We start from the raw sequence: 21,574 nt of genomic DNA on the forward strand, positions 1-21,574 counted from the left end.
TTCAAGCTCTCAAATTCTGTCACGGCAGCTGTGGGATGGTCCAGTGGGATCAGCCATTCCCCCAGAGCTGTTCATCTGGGGACCCCCCCCAGCCCCCGCTGTCGTCCGTGCCCCACCTCCGCATGGCCGCCGCCTCGTCTGCCTGGTAGAGTGGAGAGCGCTCTTTGAGCTGCTGCCGCAAGGACTTCCAGCGATCTTCCAGCAACTGCTTCACGGGGTCCAGCTCCAGGCGGTCCAGCTGCGGGGGGGGGGCAGGTGGGGCAGTGACCAGTGAGCGCTGGGAAAGCCAGGCGGGGGTGGGGGAGCCATCTGCAGCATCCAGACGGGAGCTGCCCTCTGCCCTCACCTTGCTGTCCATCTCCACCAGGAGCTTGTCCAGCATCTTCTGCCAGTCCTGCTCCTGCCCGCTCATCTTAGCCACCAGCTCCTGCATCATGTGGTTCAGCTGCTCCGTGGTGGCATCAAACTGGGCACGGCTCACTTTGGCCGCCAGGGCGCTCTTATCGGCTTTCTGCCCGGAAAGAGAGGAGGGGGCCCCCCACATGGGAGAGAGCCATGGAGGGGCCCCACTGCCCTGAAGCATCAAGCCTGGACGCTGAGCTCCCCCTCTGGGCTTCTCTTCACTCCTGGCCTTTCGAAGAATGACCGCTGAGAACTTGTGGGACGCAAGGTGGCTCTTCCGGGCCTGGCCCTTACCACGTCCATCTCCATCTCCAGGTGTTCCCTGTTGGCCTTTTCCTTCTCGAGCTTCTCTAGACCCTGGTACAGTACCTGGGAGGCGAGGGAACAGAGAATGAGGAGCCAGGACGGGAACGGCCTCGCCCCCGCCCCGGCAGCCCTGCGGGCCCCTCACGTCAATGGCCTTCTGCTTCTGCCGATGGTCTTCGATGAGGTTGCTGGTGGTGATATTGAGCTTCTCACAGTCGCCCTGTACCTGCAGGATGGCGCTCTGGACACGGCCCAGCAGCTCTTCATCCTGTGGCAGGTGGCACAAAGGCAGGCTCCCTGGGGCCACTGGGCAGTATTGCTGGCCTGATTGATCAGCCCTTAAAACATCACCCAGAGGCGCCTGGGTGGCTCAGTCGGTGAAGCGTCTGCCTTCAGCTCGGGTCATGATCTCGGGGTCCTGGGATCGAGCCCCACATCGGGCTCCCTGCTTCTCCCTCTCCCTCTGCTGCTCCCCTGCTCATGTACTCTCACTCTCTCTCGCTCAAATAAATTAAAAAAAAAAAAAAAATCACCCAGCAGGTAGGCCAACTTTGGACCCCATTCTGGCTCTCCACAATTTCCCCCCGATAGTGGGGAGGCTCTCTGCTCTTTCTGTGTGTCCACCCAACGGGATGTGAGCCTCAGTCCCCCACCACCCCATGGTCTAGCCTTGGGGGAACTGGTCTGCCGCTGGGGGTGACCAGTAGAGGCTCCAGAGTGGTGAGCTGCCCTGTGGCTCCTGAGAGCTGGGATGTGGGCTATAGTCTCCCCACCTGCCCTGGGCTGGATCTGAACTCCAGGATCCAAGAGGCAGGACTCAGGGACTTGTGACTCTCCCTGTCCCCACCGGCAAGCCTGCCCTTTGGTGGGGAATCAAGAAGGGGCCTGGAAGACTGGTGTGAAGGGGAGTCAATGAACCCTAAAGCTCTGCCGGTGTCCCCCGAGGCACATGAGTGCACGGCTCCACCCCTCAGCCAGCTGTGCCGTCCCACCCCCACGGAGCCAGGTCTCTTGTCCCCAGAGCCAGCTCGGCTGCTGTCCTCGCTGTGACCTAGTGAAAGGCCCAGGGACTCCTGTGGGGTCAGTTAAGGGCTCCACTATGGAAAACTGGCCCTTAGGCCAGTTAAAGCTCTATCAGCCGCTCCCCACTCTGTGGGCCGCTGGCCTGTGGCTCCCCACTGTGGGGCATGGGTGGCCATGCCGGGAGGGGGGCCAGTGGCAGTCACCTGGCTCTGGAGCTTGGCTTTCTTGGAAGGCCGGGAGGCTGCCAGATTGTTGACCATGTCCTGGAGCTGCTCGTAGCGCTGCACCAGAATGCTGACCTGATGGCTCAGGTCCAGGCTGCAGGCGGGGCAGGTGGCCTCAGGGTCAATCTGGCCAGGTTCCAGGGTTGACAGGGTCTTGTGAGGAGCCATGCTCATGGACAGCAGCGTGGAAGACGAGGCCAGCATGCTCTCGATGACCGTCCTGAGCTTGTCAAGCTGGGTGCGGGCAAGAAGGCAGGTGCAGGGCAGTGAGCGAGGCATGGCCACGTTCTGTCCATGCTGTCAGCGCCCGCGTGATTCGGGCAGTCGCTGCACCCCCAGTGCCTCACAGAATGTGGGGCACGCAGGAGGCGCCCAGTGCCCGTCTGTTAAATAGTGAACAGAGTTCTCAGCGAGTGTAGCCTTGATGCTGAATAAAACCCCTACAGGATGGAGGCTTCTGGACCTTTCTCCAGCCAGCTCACTGATTCAGCGTGAGGACACATCTCCTCTAGCTAAACCCTCGAGTGGTGATGTCCGTTAGTCCACAAACACTTAGGGGAGCCTGACGACACCCAGTCGCAGCTTGGGGCCCTGGGGACGGGAGGGGTGGGCTCACACAGGCTCTGTCCCCACCCCGCATGTCAGTAACAAGAAATCAGTGGGATGGGTGCTACTTCTGTTGCGGGGGCCTCTCTCGGTCTGGGCAAAAGCAGATGCTTGCACTGGCTCTCTTGTCCTCTTCTGTGTCCCACAGTCCCCGTGCATTACCACATGACTGGTCCCGCCCGGGTTGGCACCCGGTTCTCGGGCAGCTGGTCCCACAGCTGTGGGACCTCTGGCCGGGCTCAGAGAGGGTCTGGACCAACCGAACCCCCTCTCTTGGAAGTGTGTGACAGCGCGGGGCCTAGGCAGCCCCTGTGGGCCATGTGTGAGAGAAGGGAGAGCGGGCTGGGAGCACGGTGGGAGGGAGATGTGGAGGTATTGGAGAGAAATGGATAAGGACAGGGACACAGAGGCACAGGGACACACAGAAACAGACACGGAAAGACAGAGAAGGAGTGGCCCCGGCCAGACGGCCCCCCTGGCCCAGGAGTTCCTGCCTTTTCCAGCCCCCACACACCAAGGCACTTTCAACCAAGCGCCCTACTGCCTGAGTTCGTGAGACCCTTGCTCTGCACCCGGAAGAGCCTACACTCTTCTGAAGAGTCCGTAAGAGCATGTCAGAGGGTCCGTGGGATAAAAAGGACGGATTAATTCTCCCTAGAAGAGAGGAAGGTGCCTCCCCAAACTATGGACATTTTAGTGGAGTTGTGAAGGACCAGTAGGAGCCCGCTGGGTAAGTGGGGGTGACAAGGATGTTCCGGGACGAGAAGCAGCATGGGAAAGCAGCAGTGTGTTCTGAAGTAGGAAGCTAAGACGGTGGGAGATCTGGGAGAGTGGGGGCCAGTGCCTCGAAGAGGCTGTGGCGGGAGCCTGGGCCTGCCCAGCGGGGCGTGGCTTCTCTCCGAGTGTGGCCCCCGGAAACCCTGGAGGTTGCTAAGCTTAGACGGAAGCTGTGGACACATAAATCTTCTGCTCCTCAAGCCCCACACTGGACAATTGGCTTGGGGTCAAGAAATGGTACATGCCAGGGACGCCTGGGTGGCTCAGTTGGTTGAGCATCTGCCTTTGGCTCAGGTTGTGATCTCAGGGTCCTGGGATCAAGTCCCACGTTGGGCTCCCTGCTCGGCAGCGAGTCTTCTTCTCCCTCTCCCTCTACTCCTCCTCCCCCCAGCTTGTGCTTTCTCTCTCTCTCTCAAATAAAAAAAAAAAAAAAGAAAGAAATGGTACATGCCAGTGTCCTGGCAAACGTGGGAGTGGCCCAGAATGGGGCCTCTATCACTGAGGGGGCTCCTGACATGAGTCCCCTTGGCCGAGTGGCTTTTCCTATCCTATCCTCTGCAAGAGGGCTGTTCCTGGTCCAGAAGCTCTTCAGTGGGAACATTCTGGGATGACTGACGACGAAGCATCACTCAAGATTTAAAGGCAGACACTATCGGGGTGCCTGGGTGGCTCAGTCAGTTAAGTGTCCGATTCTTGATTTCACCTCAGGTCATGATCTCAGGGTCGTGGGATTGAGCCCCGCGTCAGGTTTCACACTTGGCACAGAGTCTGCTTGTCCCTCTCCCTCTGCTCCTTCCCCCACTTGTGCTCTCTCTCTCTCTGAAATAAATAAATCTTAAAGGCAGACACTAACAAGAGAGTGGAAAGACAACCCACAGGATGGGCAAAATTATTTGCAAATTGTATGTCAGCTAAGAGTCTAGTAGTCCCACCATCCATAGCTCACTCTGAGAAGAGCTCTGGTCTCACCTGGTCCTGCAGGTAGAGGGAGGCTTCGGAGACTGAATGTTCCATGCTGACCTTGCCCCGCTCTTGGCTCTCCCTCAGCTCGGCCAGTTCCTTCTCAATGTCAGCCACGGTAACTCTGAGAGATGTGCAGAAAGAGACAGCCTGGCCCCGCCACCCACCCCAGGGCCCAGGCCCACCAGTCCCATCAGGGACAGAAAGAAGATGCATACCACGGCTCTTGGGCCCTCCCTGCAGCAGGCTCTGTCTAGGGAGTCCCGGGTGCTGCTTGTCTGGGAAGTGGGGACCCCCGTGCTGGCCTGAGAGGTTTCTAGGGGGTGCGACCTGGCACCACAAAGAGAGGGCTCTCAGGGGGCTCTGGCAAGTAAGTGTTCTCCTCCAGCCTCCAACTGGGGACAGAGACTGGTAGCTGTTTTTCTCCCAAGCCCTGGTGCTGAACTGTTTTGAGAACCTCGGAAACTTCCACCAGCAACTTGAACTACAAACGGACACCCTGAAAGGCAGACACAACCTGGGTCAAAGACAGGGGCCAGTTCAGACTGTGAGTGAACCGAAGGCTGCCATCACCTCCTCGGCTGGGGAGATGAGATGCCCGGACACAAGCTGCCCTCAGCAGGGGCATTTTACCTGAGGATTCCCAGCTGCAAGCTCAGCTGGCCATTCTTCATTTCTTTTCCTATTTCTTGCTCCCCGGTGCCCTCCAGGATTCTCTGTATCCTGTCCATCTACAAACCCAATGAAGAGGAAGGTCAGGTAGGCTTGAGTTCTTTGCCTTCGGCATATGTGTCCGCAGCTCGAGCAAGCCCCTCTCCCGAGTCCTCGTCCTAATCTAAGCCTCTAACAAAAACCATCTGTCAGTGTGTCCCTTCTGGACATCCATCCATCCATCCACCTGTCCGTCCATCCGTCCATCCCGTGGACAGCTGGCTTTAAGAGAACAAAGACCCAGCAACCCCTTCCATGGCCACCGGCCCCAGACAGTCCCACAAACTTGGCTCCAAGGCTGCCTCAGTACCAGTGGGATCTGTTGGAAATGGCCCCCCATGTAACGGAAGGACCATGGATGGCCTCCTTGTTGGCTCAGCCAGATCTTCAGGGCTTTGAGCATCAGGTTTGAGATCAGGAAATGAACATGATGATACCTGAGGTGCATTTCCTACCTGACGGGTTTGTAAAGATCCAATGAGATAATAATGTCCTGCAAGGATCCTGTGATCCATCAAAATACAGATGGAAAGTGATCAGACGACTGGCACTCAAAGGCAAAGTGGGCGGGCCCTCCCTTACTTACTTTTGCTTTTTCCTGCCAAACTTCTTTGGTCAAGGACTTCAAGGTCTTCAGCTGTTCCTGCAGGTCAGCGGGTAGACTCTTTTTGACTGTGGGAAGTGGAGGCCTTCTTAGTCAGAAGCGTTAGATCTCCAGCAGGCCCCCAATCCCCATTCCCAGCCCCCACGGGGAAGCTACCCCAGCAAACAGCAGGACACCTCGCTTCTGCTTGTCCTGGTGACTGGGGAAGGGGGAGGATGGGAAGAAAGGAAAGAGGGGTATCCCTACCGTCTAAAAAATCCACCCAGTGCTTACTGTCCCGAAGGGCTTTGGCACTACGGACCCGCACTTTCCACCCATCTCTCAAATCTTAATTATTCTCTGGGCCCACAGCTGTGCATGGACCAAGGTGAAGTTGAATTCTTCGGCATCTTCCCTCCCCGCCCACCGTCCTCAGCTGCTGTCCACACAGTCTGCCAGGGCACTGGAACCGCCTCACTCCGACTGGTTTAAGTCTATCTTTTGGACCCCAAAGGCTGTGGTAGAGCCCAGAAAGGCTAAGAAGGGACACGCTATTTGCAGTGACTCAGGAAGAAGCCCAGCCGCCAGATGAGGCCAGGGGATGTTGAATACACAGACAGTGGTCCCTCCTCCGCACCAGTGGAACCCACCCATGAGCCCGAGCAGGTGCTGGATCTTCTCCAAGTCGGTCTGGCCCTCCTGCTCCTCATCCAGCTCTTTCATGTTCTCCTTGAGCTCTACATAGAGGCCAATGAGCTCGCCCATCAGACGAAATGTTTCCACTGCCATGGGGAAGCTCGGAGCCAATTTATCCAGTGAATCATGTCTTTCGCTCTGGAAATCACTCTTTTCTGATGAGACTCGGTAGAGATGGTTAAGAGAGTCCATGCTCCTGGCAAAGGCGGCTGCTTGGCTTGGAGTAGTCCAGACAGAAATTCCAGGTTGGTCCGAGGCATATATTTGTTTTGGATCCAAACCTTTCTGGACGTACGGATCTACCGCCAGAATGCCTGGGCCGTGAGGGCCGGGATACAATAGGTCACGAGATTCTGGGATAGAGTATGCACGGTCACGCTGGTCTGTACCTGCTTGTACCTGGCCTTGCTGATCTGGGCCAGGTGATACCAAATGCTGTCGATCTCGCTGTACAGATCCCACACGGGTGCTTAATGGTGTTAGGCCATGCTGGTCTGTGCCACGATGTAACAAACCTTGCTGGTAAGTTTCTGATAAACCCTCTTGGCCAATACCTGGTGATGCCAAACCTTGATTGGCTAGGAGTGGTGACACCTGATCATGTTGATAGCTGCCAGGAGGTATTACACCATGCTGATAGGGATGTGAGAAAAATTTTGGAAACTCAGGGTGGAATGTTGGAAGGCCACGAAGCTCTGTGCCTGGTGGTATCAAGCCTCGTTCTGTACCAGGTTGCCTCAAGCCATGCTGATCTATTCCATGTTGAACCAAACCACGCTGATCAGTACTAGGCTGCAGGAAACCTTCTGGATATGTACCAGGCTGGACCAAACCTCGAGGACAGGCACCAGGTGGAACCGAACCACGTGGATAGGCACTAGATTGCACCAAACCTTGTGGATAGGCACCAGGTTGGACCAAACCACGTGGATAGGCACCAGGCTGTACTAACGCAGGCGGATATGCACCAGGCTGTACCAAACCAGGAGGATATGCACCAGGTTGAAAAAAGCCATGTGGATCTGTGCCAGCTTGTATCAAACCACGCTGATCTACTTGCCCCAAACCACGCTGATCTGCACCAGGTTGGACAAAAGCAGACTGACCTATGCCAGGCTGAAACAAACCAGGCTGACCTGCATCAGGTTGTACCAACCCACGCTGGTCCATTCTCGGTTGGGCCAAACCATGCTGACCTGCACCAGGTTGGGCCAAACCAGGCTGGGCTACAACACGTTGACCCAAGCCACGATGATCCATTCCAGGCTGCACCAAACCAGGCTGACCTGCACCAGGTTGGACCAAACCAGGTTGAGCTGCACCACGTTGGCCCGAACCATGTTGATCCATTCCAGGCTGTGCCAAGCCAGGCTGACCAGTACCAGGCGGCACCAAACCATGCTGATCCATTCCAGGTTGGACCAAACCAGGCTGACCTGCACCAGGCTGTCCCAAACCACGCTGATCCATTCCAGGTTGGACCAAACCAGGCTGACCTGCACCAGGCTGTACCAAACCAGGTTGAGCTGCACTATGTTGGCCCGAACCATGTTGATCCATTCCAGGCTGTGCCAAGCCAGGCTGATCCATTCCAGGTTGGACCAAACCAGGCTGACCTGCACCAGGCTGGACCAAACCACGTTGATCCATTCCAGGTTGGACCAAACCAGGCTGACCTGCACCAGGCTGTACCAAACCACGCTGATCCATTCCAGGTTGGACCAAACCAGGCTGACCTGCACCAGGCTGGACTAAACCATGTTGATCCATTCCAGGCTGCACCCAGTCAGGCTGACCTGCACCAGGTTGCACCAAACCACTCAGATCCATTCCAGGTTGGACTAAGCCAGGCTGACCTGCACCAGGTGGTACAAAACCACGCTGATCCATTCCAGGCTGTGCCAAACCACGCTGATCCATTCCAGGTTGGACCAAACCAGGCTGACCTGCACCAGGCTGGACCAAACCACGTTGATCCATTCCAGGTTGGACCAAGCCAGGTTGACCTGCACCAGGCTGGACCAAATCATGCTGATCCATTCCAGGTTGGACCAAACCAGGCTGACCTGCACCAGGCTGGACCAAACCACGTTGATCCATTCCAGGTTGGACCAAGCCAGGCTGACCTGCACCAGGTTGCACCAAACCACGCTGATCCATTCCAGATTGGACCAAGCCAGGCTGACCTACACCAGATTTCACCAAACCACGCTGATCCATTCCAGGCTGTGCCAAACCACGCTGATCCATTCCAGGTTGGACCAAACCACGCTGATCCATTCCAGGTTGGACCAAACCAAGCTGACCTGCACCAGGTTGCACCAAACCACGCTGATCCATTCCAGGCTGTACCAAACCACGCTGATCCATTCCAGGTTGGACCAAGCCAGGCTGACCTGCACCAGGTTGCACCAAACCACGCTGATCCATTCCAGGTTGGACCAAGCCAGGCTGACCTGCACCAGGCTGGACCAAACCACGCTGATCCATTCCAGGTTGGACCAAGCCAGGCTGACCTGCACCAGGCTGGACCAAACCACGCTGATCCATTCCAGGTTGGACCAAGTCAGGCTGACCTACACCAGGTTTCACCAAACCACGCTGATCCATTCCAGGCTGTGCCAAACCACGCTGATCCATTCCAGGTTGGACCAAGCCAGGCTGACCTGCACCAGGTTGCACCAAACCACGCTGATCCATTCCAGGTTGGACCACGCCAGGCTGACCTGCACCAGGCTGGACCAAACCACGTTGATCCATTCCAGGTTGGACCAAGCCAGGCTGACCTGCACCAGGCTGGACCAAACCACGCTGATCCATTGCAGGTTGGACAAAGCCAGGCTGACCTGCACCAGGCTGGACCAAACCACGTTGATCCATTCCAGGTTGGACCAAGCCAGGCTGACCTGCACCAGGTTGCACCAAACCACGCTGATCCATTCCAGGTTGGACCAAGCCAGGCTGACCTACACCAGGTTTCACCAAACCACGCTGATCCATTCCAGGCTGTGCCAAACCACGCTGATCCATTCCAGGTTGGACCAAACCAAGCTGACCTGCACCAGGTTGCACCAAACCACGCTGATCCATTCCAGGCTGTACCAAACCACGCTGATCCATTCCAGGTTGGACCAAGCCAGGCTGACCTGCACCAGGCTGGACCAAACCACGTTGATCCATTCCAGGTTGGACCAAGCCAGGCTGACCTGCACCAGGCTGGACCAAACCACGCTGATCCATTCCAGGTTGGACCAAGCCAGGCTGACCTGCACCAGGTTGCACCAAACCACGCTGATCCATTCCAGGTTGGACCAAGCCAGGCTGACCTGCACCAGGCTGGACCAAACCACGTTGATCCATTCCAGGCTGCGCCAAGCCAGGCTGACCTGCATCAAGTTGGACCAAACCAGGCTGACCTGCACCAGGTTGCACCAAACCATGCTGATCCATTCCAAGTTGGACCTGATCATGCTGAGCTACTCCAGGTTCGGCCAAATCACGTGGACCTGTAACAGGTTGGACCAAACCACGCTGACCTGCACCAGGCTGCACTAAACCAGGTTGACCTGTGCCAGGTTGGAATAAACCATGCTGATCCATTCCAACTTGGACCAAACCATGTTGATCCATTTCAGGATGCACCAAAGCATACTGATCCATTCTAAGTTGGGCTGAATCTTGCTGACCCATTCCAGATTGTATCAAACCAGGCTGACCTGCACTAGGCTGTACCAAAACAGATGGATATACATTAGTCTGTACCAAATCAGATGGATATGCAACAGGTTGTCCCCAACCACTGGGATATGCACCAGGTTGTACCCAATCAGGTAGGTAAGCACCAGGCTGGATCAAACCACTTTGATCTACAACAGGCTGCACCAAACCATGCCGATCTGCACCAGGCTGAACCAAACCACGCTGACCTGCACCAGGCTGGACCAAACCACGCTGACCTGCACCAGGCTGCACTAAACCACGCTGACCTGCACCAGGTTGGGCCAAAGCAGCCTGATCTGTACCAGTTGGTACCAAACTGTGTTGATCTGCCCCAGGCTGGATTATATCATGCTCCTCTGTACTAGGTTGAATGAACCCAGATGTTTCCAGGCTGGGCTGTATAAAACCTTGCTGATCTGCAGCAACTTGCATCAAACCAGGGGATACCAAACCATGTTGATCTGTAAGATGTGGAACCAATCCATGTTGATCCATGCCAGGCAGTACTAATCCTTGTTGATCCATGCCAGATATTAAAAATCCATGCTGATCTATACTAAAGGGTACCAATCCGTGCTGATCGACACCAGGCTGTTGGTCTGTGCCAGGAGGTACCATGCCATACTGATATGTGCTACGTGGAACCATACCAGGCTGAGCTGTACTAGGTAGTTCCACTCCTTGCTGTTTTGTGCCAGGTACCAATGGTGGCACCATGCCATACTGACCCATGCCAGGTGGTACCAAGCCCTGCTCCTCCATTCCAGGTGGCATCATACCAAACTGACCCATGCTGAGGGGTACCACACCGTGTGGGCAGGTGCTAGGACGGTGCCATGCAAGCGGATCCGTGCCAAGTGGTCTTAATCCATGCTGAACTAGCCTGGGATAGATTTGACCCTGGCTTGGATACACCCCCCTATGCTGATCTGGGGATACTTGATGATGTTGATCTCTGGCCACAGTGGCTGCAGGTAAGTCCTGTTGAACTGGACCAGGGTGTGCCTCTTGTTCATCTTTTCTTAGATGGGCTAAGCTATGCGGCGGCAGTTCTCTTGTCCTGTGACGATCTGATTCTACTCTGAACTGGGACATAGGCGGGTGATGGGACTTTGCCAGGCCACCTTCATCACGGGCCCTTGGGTGCTGTTCTCTACCCGGGACTGTAGTAGCAGAGACACCTCTGCTTCGTTCCCTGGTAACCCCTTCAGAGGGCTTTCCTATGCCACTGACTCCTGATAAGGTCTGATCTGAGCCATAACCACTGGGAAAATCCAGAGCTGGGTCAGCACTTGAGCGCTTGATGGGGACTCCACCGTGAAGTATATCATTTGATGTTACGGAAGTGCGCCCTTTGCGTTTAGGGAGTCCTGTTGTTGTCTCTGAGCTCTGGTTGAAGAGGAAGAAAGAAGACAGTTAACTACAAGTAGAAAGGACTCGCTCACTCTAAGACAAGAAAATCTGGGACATCTGACTAGGATGACTTAGGGCTTTTGGAAAAACACACCCTCTGGTCCCCAAAACTGGGCTGGACACAAAGACTTTGACATTCTTGAAGGATAGGTCTCCAAGGCTTTGAGAATCTGCACATTTGCAAATGACATCATAATATGTTAATCCCCCTCATAAAAGACAGCAGGAACACCACATAATACAAGCGATCTACTCCAACTATTGCTGGGTCTACAAATAAAAGACATGAGTAATTTATTAAGTTTAAAATATAAAGTTTGTCCCATCATTGGCCCATTGCCGATGGTAGAAGTATCACTGCAGGGCAAGTAAACAATATATCTGAAATGTAAATGCACAAACTCTAGGGCCCAGAAATTCCATAGATAAGATTTTCTCTAAGGACTCTTACAAAGGCTCCAGGACATACGTACGGAGTCTGCAGCACTGTTTATGAAAATAGGTTATCAGTAGGGGACTGATATATGTAGGGGGCACACCTATAGAGTAGAATACTAAGAATCCATTAAAAAATTATGGATATTTCCATTTCTAGCCCACATAGAATAACAGGAATTGGACCTCCTGTTTGTAAAAACCAAAACCAAAAACCAAACCAAAACAAAACAAAAACCTCAAAACGATGAAATAGTGGTTTTCTAGACACTGGCTATCAGCTAGTAAAGGCTAGCAATCCCTGAAAGAAGAGGAGACCAACTACGTGAGCCCTACTGTTGTCTCAGCTTACTGCCATTTCAATAGAGTCTTCAGGCTGCATTTCCAGGAGTGGGACTCCCTGAGTTGAGGGGACAGACCTGAGCATTCAGGGAGACTGAAACAGCTCACAGGACAGAGTATGAGAAAGAAAGGAGAAGCATAGGGACGCCTGGGGAGCTCAGTCGGTTGAGCGTCTGACTCTTGATTTTGGCTCAGGTCATGATCTCAGAGTCCTGGCATCGGGCCCTGTGTCAAACTCCGAACTCAGCGGGGAGGGGGAGTCTGCTTGAGGATTCTCTCTCCCTCTCCCTCTGCTCCTTCCCTGGCTCATGTTCTCTCTCTCACTCTCAAATAAATAAATAAATCTTAAAAAAAAAAAAAAGAGAGAGAGAGAAAGAGAGATACACATAGAGAGGATTCAGGAGATCTGTAGAGAGTCCTCTCTGGGTGTTCAGCACAGAAATGATCAGCATGTATATGTGAGGAAACTACCCAAGGTTGGGAAAAGAGCCATCTGCAAGGCTGGAGGGAACAGTGCCCAGACTCTCCCAGGGTTGGGAACAGTGCCTGTTTCTATCAGCCAGTTTGGAAAAAACTCCATTCAGGAGAGTACTCAGAAAGGTGTTACCTCAAAAGTGGAGAATAATCGGCTCTACACTGAACACTGCTATGGACCCACTAAAAAAATCAACCATGGGCGCCTGGGTGGCTCAGTCGGTTAAGCGTCTGCCTTCGGCTCAGGTCATGATCCCAGAGTCCTGGGATCAGGTCCCGCGTCGGGCTCCCTGCTCGGCAGGAAGCCTGCTTCTCCCTCTCCCTCTGCCCCTCCCCATGCTTGTGCCTCTCCCTCTTTCTGTCTCTCTCAAATAAATAAGAATCTCTTAAAAAATCAATGAAACAAAATATACAGTAAAAGAAACAACAAGGGAATTAAAACGGTACACCAGAGTACACTTATTTAACACAAAGGAGACAAAACTGAGGAATGGAGGAACAGGAAAGACAAGACATATAGAAAACAAAAAGCAAATGGAAGAAGTAAACCTACTTTATCAGTAATTAAATACTCCAATCAGAAGACAGAGATTTGCAGAGTGGATTTAAAAACATGATCCAGGGCGCCTGGGTGGCTCAGTTGTTAAGCATCTGCCTTCGGCTCAGGTCATGATCCCAGGGTCCTGGCATCGAGCCCCGCATCGGGCTGCCTGCTCAGCGGGAAGCCTGCTTCTCCCTCTCCCACTCCCCCATGCTTGTGTTCCCTCTCTCGCTGTGTCTCTCTCTGTCAAATAAATAAATAAAATCTTTTTTAAAAAAGTAAATAAAAAATAAAAACATGATCCAGGGGGCCCACACTCACTGTGTGCAACCTTTTCTTTTTGGGCCTGGAGGCACATGAGACCCTCTCCATGGACTAGGCAGCCATGGCCAGCACTCGCATGTGTGTCCTGGTGGCAGGAGTGCTGCTGGCCCAGGACATATTCACCTTGAAGAGAAACATGAGGCAGAAGCCCAAGATCACTGAGATGCCTATATCCAAGCCCTGCATCTCTGGATGTTGCTTTCTGTCTGTGCTGTGGCTCTAGGACAATCAAGAACAGAAGAACTCAGAGTGCCTTGGAGGACAACTGAATAACCAAGAAGTGACTAATTAAGAATCTGCTGTGTGTGTGAAAATGAGGTCAAAATTCCAAAAAGCTCAGTTCACATCAAGAACCCTATAAGAGAAGAAATTATCTGTGGTCTTATCAAAGAAGGACCTGTCACCTTTCAGATAATAATAGACTTTGGCATGACACTAAGTAGATTTTTCTACAAAGGGAAAGGATGCCCAACATGTCATAATATCATTGACAATTATAAGCTGGTTACAGATGGAGGCCAAAAAGTATTACTACAACTAAAGGAAAAAGATTATGTTAGTAAAATGGATCCTGTTCCTCCAATAGAAGAGAAGTACCCTTATATGGTTCAACAGTGACCTAAATCACAGGGTTTGCTTGTTGAACAAGCTCTACCAAAAGCTAAACTGAAAGAAATTACGGCAGAATCTGATGTATGTTCAAGGAAGGATACGAGAATGTCTTCAATAAGCTCCAACAACACAGTCTCCCTGTGTTCAAATTTTCAGCTGGTATGGGTGATGTACTAGAAGTTATCCCTCAGGCTGGTGTTGATCATCCAAACGTCAGAGTCATGACTAACTCCATGGATTCTGATGAAAATGGGGTGTTCAAAAGACTTAAAGGAGAACTAGCTCATGAATTAAATAAACATGGTAGGGCTTTGAACAACACAGAACATCTCAAATCAACCATAAGACAGTAACAACACAACTCTGCTGGGAGACTCCCAAGGAGGCTTGAGAATTGCAGACGGACTAGCCAATGTTGAACACATTCTAGAAACTGGATATCAAAATGATGGAGTAGATGAGCTTTTAGAAAAGTACATGGAGGGGCACCTGGGTGGCTCAGTCATTAAGCGTCTGCCTTCGGCTCAGGTCATTGTCCCAGGGTCCTGGAATGGAGTCCCGCATTGGGCTCCCTGCTCAGCAGAGAGCCTGCTTCTCCCTCTCCCTCTGCTTGCTGCTCCCCCTGCTTGTGTTCCTGCTCTTGCTATCTCTCTCTGTCAAATAAATAAATAAATAAATAAAATCTTTAAAAATAAAAAAATAATAAAAAAGAGAAAAGTACATGGACCCTTATGATATTGTTTCAGTAAAAGATGAATATTGGAGATAGCCAACACTGTCTTACAGAAACTTCTGTAAGCAAGCATTCTTTAAGACCTCTTTCCTGTGGATGCAACTGATACAAGAACTGCTTATCCATTCATCTTGCTCAAAAACTCTTATTTATAATATATTCTTGCCCTTGAAATTTTCCTTTGCATTACTGAGTATCTTGAGACACACTGAACCCATCAACTGGAAGCTCCTCTTTCTTCACCTCTCTCAATACAGTCCTCACCACACTTTTTGACAGATTGAAAAAAAAAAACAAAACCCAAAGAATCTTAAAGCCAAAATTTGAAAAGTAACTCCTCTAACTTTTCCAAAATGAGTTTTGTAGTTTATGTTATCACAAAGTTTTTTTAAAGGATTTTATTTATTTATTTGAGAGAGTGAGTAAGTGAAAGAGAGCACAAGCAGGGGGCTGGGGGAGCAGCAGAGGCAGAGGGAGAGGGAGAAGCAGACTCCCTGCTGAGCAAGGAGCCTGATGTGGAACTCCATCCAAGGATCCTGGGATCATGACCTGAGCCCAAGGCAGATGCTTAACCAACTGAGCCACCCAGGCACCCCACCACAAAGTTTTTTAGGGCCTTTTTTATACTGGCAAAGTTTGTAGAAGTTAAAAAGAAGTTTTATGAAATGGTGACATGATGTGCATGGCTTTAAGTTTTGCTCTTTTTATAATTTGGGTGAATTATGCTGATGGCATAACCATCTCCTGATATTGTGTTATGTGTGATTATTTTGTTTTTGGAACATTAATATTTACCATAAAATATTGGCACTTGGCGCTTGAAAAAAACTCTTGGTATCCATATGTTACTAATCATTACAAAATGTTCTGTAGTGAAGCACTGATAATAAACATGAAATGAAAAGCAAAACTAAAAAACAAAACTCACACATGATCTGACTATATGCTGTCTTTAAGAGACATACGTTAGAAAAGAAAGAAACAGATAGAAAGTGAAAGGATAGAAAAAATAAACCATGCATACAGTAATCAAAAGAGAGCTGGGGGTGGTGCCTGGCTGGATCATCTGGTGGAGCAAGCGACTCTTGATCTCAGGGTTGTAAGTTTGACTCCCACGTTGAATACAGAGATTACTCAAAAAAAAAAAAAGAGCAAGAGAGAAGTGGAGTGGCTGTACTAACATCAGACAACATTGTTAATAGAGACAAAAAAAGACATTTTATACTGATAAGAGAGTCAATTCATTAGAAAGACATAATAGTTTTACAAATATATATGAACCGAGCAATAATGCCCTAACAAACATAAAGAAAACCTGACAGAATTAAAGGGAGAAACAGACAATTCAACAATAATAGTTGCAGACTTTAATACTCCATTTTTGATGGGGATAGAACAAAGAGGCAGAAGATCAACAATAAAATAAAAGACTTGAACCACAGACCAACGGGACCAGCAAACATCTGCAGAACACTCCACCCAACAAGATCTGTATAAACACCCTTGCGTGCACACACAACATTTTCCACAACAGACCATATGTTAAGGCCACTAGAAAACAAAATGAAACACAAAAGCACAGGAAAAATAAAGATGTTTTCAAACATATAAATACAAGCTGAAATTCATCAACAGCAAGACTCACACTACAAGAAATGTTGAGCGAAATCCTTCAGGCAGACTGGAAATGTTTTTCTTGACTCAAATCCCTTTGAAAGATAATTGACTGAACAGAACAAGAACAATGTATTGTGGGGTTTATAACAAATGTAGAAGTAAAATGCATGACAACAATCGCATAAAGCAGGCGTTGGCAGACAATGGCCCATGGGCCAAGTCCATCCCATCATCTGTTTTTGTTTTTGTTTTTGTTTAAAGATTTTATTTATTTATTTGAGAGAGAGAATGAGACAGAGAGAGAGAGCATGAGAGGGGGGAGGATCAGAGGGAGAAGCAGACTCCCTGCTGAGCAGGGAGCCCAATGTGGGACTCGATCCTGGGACTCCAGGATCATGACCTGAGCCGAAGGCAGTTGCTTAACCAACTGAGCCACCCAGGCGCCCCCCATCATCTGTTTTTGTAAATGACATTTTACTGGGACACAGGCAAACTCATTCATTTCTGGATTGTTCATGGTTGCTTTCACGCAATGACAATGGAGTTGAGCAACTGTGACAAAGACCGTATGACCCACAAAACCTAAAATATCTACTTGGCTCCTTCACAAAAAGTTTTCTGACCCCAGAAATAAAGGCACCTGGAAATATTTTATTGTCAAGTCCTTATACTATTTGTGAAGTGGTATAATATCGCTTGAAGGTGGATTGTGATAAGTTAAAGAGGTATAAATCTATAAACCCTAAAGCAACCACTCAAATAACAAAGATGTGTATCTATTAAGCCAACAAAGGAGGTTAAAAAACAAAAACACTCAAATAATACCAAAGAAGTAGAAAAAAGAAGGAAAAAGGAACAAAAAGCAGATGGAACAAATAGAATCCTAATAGGGTGACAGATTCAACCCTAATTATATCAATAATCACATTAAATGTAAATGATCAAAACAGCCTGACTAAAAAAGCAGAGATTGTCAGGGGTCCCTGGGTGGCTCAGTTGGCTAAGCATCTGACTTTGACTCAGGTCATGATCTCAGGGCCCTGGGACTGAGCCCCATGTTGGGCTCCCTACTCAGTGGGGAGTCTGCTTCTCCCTCTCCCTCTTCCTCTTCACGCCCCTCCACCTCTGCTTGTGCTCGCACACATTCTCTCTCTCAAATAAATAAATAAAAATTTTTTTAAATTAGAGATTGTCAGATTAGTTAAAAAAGCAAGACCAACTATACGCCACTTACAAGAAAAAAATTTTATATAGAGAGACACAAATAGGTAAAACAAAGAAGAATGGAAGAAGATACACCATATTCATACTTGTAAAAGAAAAAAAAAGCTGGAATCATTATATTAATATTAGACAAGGTAGATTTCAGAGCTAAGAATATCACTAGGGATAAAAAGGTCATTTCTTGGGACACCTGGGTGGCTCAGTAGGTTAAGCGTCTGCCTTCGGCTCAGGTCATGCACGATCCCAGGGTCCTGGGATTGAGTCCTGCATCCGGCTCCTTGCTCAGCGGGGACCCTGCTTCTCCCTCTGCCTGTAGCTTCCCCTACTTGTGCTCTTTCTCTCTCTCTCTCCTTCTTACAAATAAATAAAATCTTTTTTTTTTTTAAAGGTCATTTCTTAACATAAGGAGATCAATTCATCAAGAGGGCATAACAATCCTATATGTCTCTGCACCTAATAATGGGGCTTCAAAACATGTGAAGCAAAGCCTGACAGACCTACAAGGAGATATGGACAAATCCACAGTTATAGTCAGAGATTTCAGTACCTTTATCTTGCTAATTGACAAGCAGGCAGAAAATCAGCAAGGGCATTGTATTCATTTTCTGGAGCTGCTATAACAGACTCGGTGACTTAAACAACAGAAATGTATTGTCTCCCAGCTCTGGAGGCCCGAAGTTCGGGATCCAGGTGTCTGTAGGGTTGGTTCTTTCTAAAGCTGTGAGGGAGAATCTGGCCTCTGGTGGCCTCAGGCATTCATTGATGGCTGTCTTCTCCCTACCATCTATGGGCAATCGTCTTCTCTTTCCATGTGTCTTGTCTTTCCGTCCAAATTTCCCCTTTTTATAAAGACTCACTTATATTGGATTAGGGCCCACCCTAATGGCCTCATCTTAACTTGATCATCTGCAAAGACCCATTTCCAAATAAGGTCGCATTTACAGGTACTGGGAATTAGGACTTCAACACCTTTTGGGAGGGGTGGGGAAGGACACACAGTTTAACCCTAACAGATACAGTAAACTTGTCAACACTATAACCTACTTAACCCGATCGACATTTATAGGATACTTTCCCCAACAACAGCAGAGGACACATTCTCAAGCGCACACAAAACATTTATCACAATAGACCATATTCTGGGCCATAAAATATACATCCATCAATCTAAAAGGATTCAAGTTGTACAAATTATATTCTCTGACCACAGTGGAATTAAATTAGAAATGGGTGACAGAAAGATCCCTGGAAAATCCCCAAATATTTAGAAACAAAATAACAGACTGCTCAATAGATCATGGATGAAAGAAGAAATCAAAAGGGATATAAGAAAGTATTTTGAACTAAATACCAGAACTTGAGGGATGCTGCTAGAGCAATACTTAGGGACATATTTATAGCACTAAATGCCAATACTGAAATAGAAAAGAGTCTCAGCTTGCACTTCAAGAAACTAGCAAAAGAAGAGCAAATTAAACCCAAAGCAAGCAGAAGAAAGGAAATAATGAAGATCAGAGCAGAAAACAATGGAGAGAAAACAACAAAGAAAATCGATAAAATGAAAAACTATTTGAGTAAATCAATGTAATTGATAAACCTCTAGACAGACTGATGAGGAATTAGAGAGAGAAGAGACACAAATTACCATCAGGAATGTCATCAAGGAAATACAAACTAAAACATGATACCACTACGCGCCTATCAGTATGGTCAAAATCTGGAACACTGACTAATTCAGCAAATGCTGACAAGGATCTGGAGCAGCAGGAACTCTCATTCATTGTTGGTGGGGATGCAAAATGGCACAACCACCGTGGAAGACAGTTGGCGGCTTCTTATAAACAACTAAACACACTCTTTCTATATACCAGCAATCACAGTCCTTGGTATTCACCCAAAGGAGTTGAAAACTTATGTCCACACAAAAACCTGCACACAGATGCCAACAGCAACCTTATGCGTAATTGCCAAAACTTGGAAGCAACCAAGATGCCCTTCAAGTAGGTGAATGGATGAACAAATTGTGGTCCATCCCAGACCACGGGATATGATACAGCACTAAAAAGAAATGAGCTATATCGAATCATGAAAAGACATGGAGGAAACGTGAATGCACAGTGCTAAGTGAAAGAAGCCGTCATACCGTAGGATTCCAACTGTACGCGACATTCTGGAAAAGGCAAAACTATGGAGACAGTGGAAGGATCAGTGGCTGCGAGTGGGGAGGGAAGAACGAAGAGACAGAGCAGAGGATTTTTAGGGCCGAAAAACTACTGTGTATGGTACTATCATGGTGTGTCCATGCCATTACACGTTTGTCCAAACTCATAAATTGTACAACACCAAGAGTGAAGCTTGATTAAAACTATGGACTCTGAGTGACATTATGTGTCCTTGTAGGTTCACCAGTTGTAACAAATGTACTGCTCCGATGAGGGACGTTGTTAGTGGGGAAAGTTATGTGTGTGTATATGGGCAGAAGGTATAAATAGGGAAACCTCTATACCTTCTACTCCATTTCTTTAAATTTATTTATTTTTAAGATTTTGTTTATTTGAGAGAGAGAACAAGCAGGGGAAGGAGCAGAAGGAGAAGCAGACTCCCCGCTGAGCAGGGAACCCCAATGTGGGGCTCGATCCCAGGACCTTCAGATCATGACCTGAGCTGAAGGCAGATGCTCAACCCACTGAGCCACCCAGGTGTCCCTTTAAACTTATTATGTATTTATTTATTTTAAGGAAGCTCCATGCCCGATGTGGGGCTTGAACTCACAACCCTGTGATCTATCGTCACTGCTCCACTGACTGAACCAGCTAGGTGCTCCTATACCTTCTACTCAGTTTTGCTGTGAATCTAAAACTCTAAAAACAAAGTCTTGTTTTTTTTAAGTCAAATTTTAAATGCCGGGAGGGGGGATGTCTCCATGAGCCACAGCTATAGCAGTTTCCCCACTACCCCCTTTTAGGCATATCTAATCCTGACCAGAGGCTATGTTGTGATCCCCATCACAGTCATTTTTTAGTCAGGATCCAGGTTCCAATGATTATAATCTTTTCTTTTTTTTTTAAATTTTTTAAAAGTAATCTCTACCCTCAGCGTGGGACTCGAACTCACAACCCCAAGATCTAAGAGTTGCGTGTTCTACTGACTGAGCCAGCCAGCCCCCACCCCCGGCCCACCCAATGCTTCTAGTAATCTCTACACCCAACATGGGGGTTGAACTTACAACCCCAAGATCAAGAGTCACATGCTCTTCCAATTGAGCTGGCCAGGCACCCCCACCCAATGCTTCTAATCTTAAATGTCACCTGCAGTGACCAACCTCTGTAAAGCCACAAACACACAGCTGTTGGTAGGGGACTCTGGCCAGGGTGAGACTGGCACCACCCCAGGGTGACTGTGGACTCCCTGGACACCGGAAGACCTGGAAATCTCAGCAAAACAATTTCTTACTACTCACAAAGAACCTACAAGATCCCAGGAAGCAGGAAAGATTCACAACCTCGTCGGACCTCACCCAGTCGGAGCCTGCCAGGCTGGGGGCACGGTACTTCCCCCTGAGGTCCAAAGCTGCCTCACTGGTGAGACTTACCGGCCCAGCTCTGGGACTAGTTGATGCTGCCCCCAAAATCACTGAACAAAAACACTAGCTCAGGGTCCTAGATTCCTTTACTGCTCTTGTAGAGCAAGTTACCACTAATGTAGACATCGAAAACAGCACGGGTTTATTATCTCAGTTTCCGTGGGTCACGAGTCTGGTCTTGTTTTATCGGGTTCGCTGTTGGGGCCTCAGCTGCAATCCAGGCTAAGCTGCGGCCTTATCTGAGGCTCGGGGTTGTTGCCCGAATTCA

At 49.5% G+C, this 21,574-nt stretch overlaps 1 protein-coding gene and 1 pseudogene across 2 annotated transcripts in view; one reads left to right on the forward strand and one right to left on the reverse strand.

The window, feature by feature from the left end:
* Positions 1–21,574, reverse strand: part of QRICH2 (glutamine rich 2) — a 36,911-nt gene that overhangs the window by 6,024 nt on the left and 9,313 nt on the right. For both annotated transcript variants that reach the window (XM_064582531.1, XM_064582530.1), the window contains 9 exons: positions 6,243–11,397; positions 5,596–5,681; positions 4,932–5,029; positions 4,308–4,422; positions 1,935–2,189; positions 854–976; positions 697–771; positions 347–511; positions 117–238 (listed from right to left, as the gene is read on the reverse strand). In XM_064582531.1, the coding sequence (XP_064438601.1) occupies positions 117–238; positions 347–511; positions 697–771; positions 854–976; positions 1,935–2,189; positions 4,308–4,422; positions 4,932–5,029; positions 5,596–5,681; positions 6,243–11,397 (6,194 nt within the window). The remainder of the gene's footprint in view (positions 1–116; positions 239–346; positions 512–696; positions 772–853; positions 977–1,934; positions 2,190–4,307; positions 4,423–4,931; positions 5,030–5,595; positions 5,682–6,242; positions 11,398–21,574) is intronic.
* LOC123853743 (cytosolic 5'-nucleotidase 3A-like) lies at positions 11,392–15,181 on the forward strand (annotated as a pseudogene).

This window comes from Mirounga angustirostris, unplaced genomic scaffold, assembly GCF_029215605.1.
Source record: "Mirounga angustirostris isolate CCGP_5_RB_7025 unplaced genomic scaffold, mMirAng1.0.hap1 SCAF_17, whole genome shotgun sequence".
NCBI lineage: Eukaryota > Metazoa > Chordata > Mammalia > Carnivora > Phocidae > Mirounga > Mirounga angustirostris.